This window comes from Prunus persica, chromosome G8 (genome assembly GCF_000346465.2).
Source record: "Prunus persica cultivar Lovell chromosome G8, Prunus_persica_NCBIv2, whole genome shotgun sequence".
Classification (NCBI taxonomy): Eukaryota; Viridiplantae; Streptophyta; class Magnoliopsida; order Rosales; family Rosaceae; genus Prunus; species Prunus persica.
Window position 1 is genome coordinate 2577891 of NC_034016.1, and position 4752 is coordinate 2582642.

At 38.1% G+C, this 4752-nt stretch overlaps 1 protein-coding gene across 1 annotated transcript; it reads left to right on the forward strand.

Moving 5' to 3' along the window:
* Positions 335 to 2547, forward strand: LOC18767768. The gene has a single exon (XM_007200802.2). The coding sequence runs from the start codon at positions 889 to 891 to the stop codon at positions 2224 to 2226; it is 1338 nt and encodes a 445-aa protein (XP_007200864.1). The 5' UTR covers positions 335 to 888; the 3' UTR covers positions 2227 to 2547.

The window sequence follows — 4752 nt, forward strand, 5'->3', positions numbered from 1 at the left end:
GTTGGCTATTTCAAAAGCAAATTTTAAATTTAACGGTGAAAAGGACTTGGGGTTATCAAATTTGATTCATATGAACCCACCGAATCTTCCCATACATTGAACCTGCTAGATCCTTGGCTCTTTTCCAATACAGCGAGAACCAGACAGATTAGAAAACTATTAAAATAAGTGAGGTTAAAATAGAATTTAAAACTTACCAATTATTATTATTATTATTATTTAAAACTTACCAAATAATAAATAAACAACTTTTCAGTCTCTTTTGACATAAATGGGAAAAGGTAAAAAGGAAATTTTTTGGTGTCTGTATTATATAGGCTGTAGCGTTACACAAGACCAAGCCCTTTTTATTTTATGTAGCGTCTGAGCCGGAGCTAGAATTTTTTGGGGTCAGATAAGCCAGAGCCAGACAGGAGGTGTATTTTCGTGATCTTTCGCCCTGGAATCTCGGCTTGATTACTGGAAGGTTCTCAGATTTGTGGGCATTTCCTGCAGTTAAGTTGCTTTGCTTCTTTGCTGTTGATCTTTGAGGAATGATTTTATTTTCTGGGAATTTATTGTCTTACAATTTCTGCTGAACTGGGTAGGTTTCTTAGTTGGTTGTGAATGTTTCGACGGAGCTTGTAAAAAATTGTGCTTGGTATTGAAATTTTGCAAATGGGTTTCTGTTTGGTTTTGGTGTTTTGGGGAATTGGACATGCATGTACTTGGTCTAAGAACAGGTGAAAAATGTTCTAGGAGGGGAAAATAGATAATGGGCAGGATTGATTTTGATCTATGAGTGCATGAGGTATTTGCAAATGGCTTCTACAGAGTATGGATATGCATGTAAAGTATGGGTTTAGGCTAAAGAATAGTTCTTGATCTGATTGTTGTTTATAGTAAGGAATGGAAGGGCACTTATCACAGGGAGGTATGGTTCCTGGTGGGGCTTCCTACGGTGGCCTTGATTTAGAAGGATCGATGAGGGTTCAACATCAAACCCAACACCCACACACCATACACCAACACCATCCTCATCCTCGTCAAGGGTCCTTGGCCCATCCATCGATTCACGAGGGTTTTCCTCTCAAAATGGGAACCATGCATAATTGTGACCAAACCATCTCCATGATGGATTACAATAAGGGAGAGAGGTCCAAGAACTCAGCAAGCGATGAGGATGAGCCGAGTTATACGGAGGAGGGTACTGATGGCCATGCTGAAGGAAATAGAGGGAAGAAGGGATCACCATGGCAGCGTGTAAAGTGGACAGATCAGATGGTGAAGCTTCTGATCACTGCTGTATCTTATATAGGTGAGGATACAAGTTCTGATTGTGGTAGTGGGGGAAGGAGGAAATATTCTACTTTACAGAAAAAGGGAAAGTGGAAATCTGTTTCCAAGGTCATGGCAGAAAGAGGTTTTCATGTTTCTCCGCAGCAGTGTGAGGATAAATTCAATGACCTGAACAAAAGGTATAAGAAACTTAACGACATGCTTGGGAGGGGCACGTCTTGCCAGGTTGTTGAGAACCAGGCACTTTTGGATGTGATAGATTACCTAACAGAGAAAGAAAAAGATGATGTTAGGAAAATATTAAGCTCAAAGCACCTATTTTATGAGGAGATGTGTTCTTACCATAATGGGAATCGTTTGCATCTGCCTCATGATCCAGCATTGCAGAAATCCTTACAGCGGGCTCTTAGAAGAGATGAGCATGACAATGATGATCCGAGAAGGCACCACCATGATGATCTTGACGAAGATGATCAGGATATGGAAACTGATGAGCATGAAGACTTTGAGGAAAATAATGCTTCACATGTCGATAACAGGGGAATATATGTTTTAGAAGACTCTGTAAAGAGGTTGAGACAAGGCCAGGGCCGTGAAGAATTTAACTATGGTAGTTCATTGAATCCCCAGGACTGTAACAAGAGTTCTTATTGTCATCCACCTATTCCCCCAGCTGATATGAATCAAGTCTTACCCGATGGCACAAAAGCTGCCTGGCTACAGAAGCAATGGATTGAATCTCGATCTCTTCAGTTAGAAGAACAGAAGCTGCAAATTCAAGTTGAGATGTTAGAATTGGAGAAACAGCGTTTCAAGTGGCAAAGATTTAGTAAGAAAAGGGACCGTGAATTGGAAAAGCTGAGGATGGAAAATGAGAGGATGAAGCTTGAGAATGAGCGCATGGCATTGGAATTGAAACGGAAGGAAATGGGGGCTGGATTTAGTTAAGTGGCTGTTCTGATCAGTATTTATTGCAATAGTGGGACTTGCAGGCAACATTGCTTCTGTTTTAAATTGGTAAGCTGCAGTCGGTTCAAGTATCACGTATTGGTTGTGGGACCTTTCTGGAAACTGTGACCTATCTGGATGTACTCTGTAAAGCTTATGATTTTGGTAGTATGAATGACTAGTTTTCTTTATTTTACGTCTGGTAAAATGACATTTTCCTATTGTTGAAACTTTTTGTGGAAAATTGTATGAACAAGGTCTAAATAGCGTAATGTATGCTGGTGCTTTGCTTAATTTAATCAGCTTTTTATTTCTTGTATCATTGTTTGGTTTCCTCAAATTGAACATTGGCATTCATTTTGTTGTCTTTTACTTTCAATAATCCATATTTTACCGGCAGCTTTATAATATTTTGATTCAATGTCATTGCTGATGTTTTTCTTTTGAAAGAGCAATTTGTACTAGTGAGTTACATGTCTGTATCCCAAGTAATATAATATTTTTTTCAATAAGTAACAAGAGTGGGTTGGTAATTAGGAGGCCGCAGGAGCAGGTTCTGCAGTCCATCCTGTAAACCCTACAAAAATGTACACATGTCATGTTCAGTGCTTGAAACAACTGCTATCATGAGCTTTGTTTCTCACTCATGTTCATGTTACTGTATACCTAGAGAAACTCTGGTCCTTTGTCTGATTTAAGGTCAAAGATTATGATTTCCTGGCTTAAATGTTGTATTTTTCATGTCACCTTAAGTTCTAGTTTGTTATGCGAGTGCAGAACCATGATGGTTATTCTGAAACTCTGATGGGAAACCTTCAAGGTGTTTGACATTATAAGTTGGATAGGTCTATTATATTTTCTAGCTGGAGTCTATGCTATATGTTTATTTGGTTTGCCCACTCCCTGTCCATACTATTTTATCATCTTGCAGGACTGGATTCTTATATTTGTTTTCTTCTAGTTGATTTAGTCAGCAATTCTTTGCTTCAGCATCTCAATTTTTTCTGCCATTTAATTTAAATATTTTGTAACTTTGACAAGCATTTTGATTTAAGGTATGTACCAGCCAGTTGTCTTTACCATCATAGAGAATACAATGCAAATCTTGAAAGCCAAGAGCTATATATGGTTTCTCTTTGTAGGAATTAAATGTACTGGAATGCTTCAGATATGTGGTGCGAGTTTCTGCACCCTCTGGGCTCAATCCACTTTAGATGCTGATTCCTCTCTGGCTTTAGACCTCTCCGTCTCTGTCTGTTTGTCGGTCTATATGTTTCCATTTTTTTTTCTTTCTAAAATACTTTATGTTCTCAAATGATCTTGTTGTAACGTTGTCTAAACGGCATTCAATATTTCATCCTCAAGTTTTATGAGTTTATCTTTAAGACAGATATGACTTATTACTGATTCAATAATAGCCACAAGTAATTTGCATCTATAAACTACTATATTGCAATACTAGAATCAGACAGTATATAAAGGTTTTGCTAGTCAGTTATGTTCTCATTAAGCTCCTTTGGCAAATTACTACTAGAGGTTAAAGTGGGTCTTCTCAATAACATCCTGTTACTTCCAATCTTACTTGATCTCTGTATTGATCATTTTGTTAAAACACGGAGATACTCAAGTAAAAAGTTTCTGCTGAGCTAAGAACTAGTTTGTGCTAATTTCAAAGCAGGCTGTAGCTGTGGTTATCCCATTATTCTTCCCATGAAGATCTTTGGTTGTTGTCCTGTCAAATGACCACTGCTCATTTCAGGTGCGCTCCTCCCTCTGACTTTGTGGCTCTTTTGCCTGGGCAGTGGTCAGTGAATGATTGGATTGGTTGAGAAAGAGATTCCTTGCAGCAATGATGGGATGGTTGTTGGGGCCATAAGAGACTTAGTTAAATTATCAATTGATAGACTGCAAACTGCAATGTTCTTTTTAGCTCAAAATGCTTTAAACTGCGAAGGAAGAAAAAGAGAACCTGTGATCCCTTGTTGAATGTGAATTTGAACGTGCCGTTAGTTCACCAAATAACTAAGGGACCTCTAATTTATTTGAATTGATGATAGATTATTATTTCTTGCAGCCATAGAAGTTTCAGGTCTTGTTTTGTAATTTCTGAAGGGCCTGAGTCAGCATATAGCTTTCATCTTCTAAGGATGTATTTCTGTATGGCTTGTTTTGGTGACAAGCCCATGTCACTAAAAATATTGGAGTTATCAGATGCGTGTGAAGATTCGTCTCTGTGTATCTTTCCTTTGTGATGTCAGGCTACAGGTATATTTGGTTGAAGTTGCTTTCTGTAATCTGCCATTGCAAGTGCCTTTGTAACCATTATTAGAAAAGTCAAATCCCTTGTTTTGTATATTATCTCTTACAATAATTTTACCCTATTACCAAGTGAGAGGTTGTGCAATACCTAATATGTAACAAACAGTAATAAGGTATCATGCCACCTTCAATTAAAGGACTGTGGTCTGACTGTAGGAAGATAATTTTGATACCTGGATGATATGGGTAGGCTAGGGTCGAAGACTA

What these genes read in the sequence shown, in the direction of transcription:
- LOC18767768 (XM_007200802.2), top strand. Translation starts at nt 889, where the DNA reads ATGGAAGGGCACTTATCACAGGGAGGTATGGTTCCTGGTGGGGCTTCC.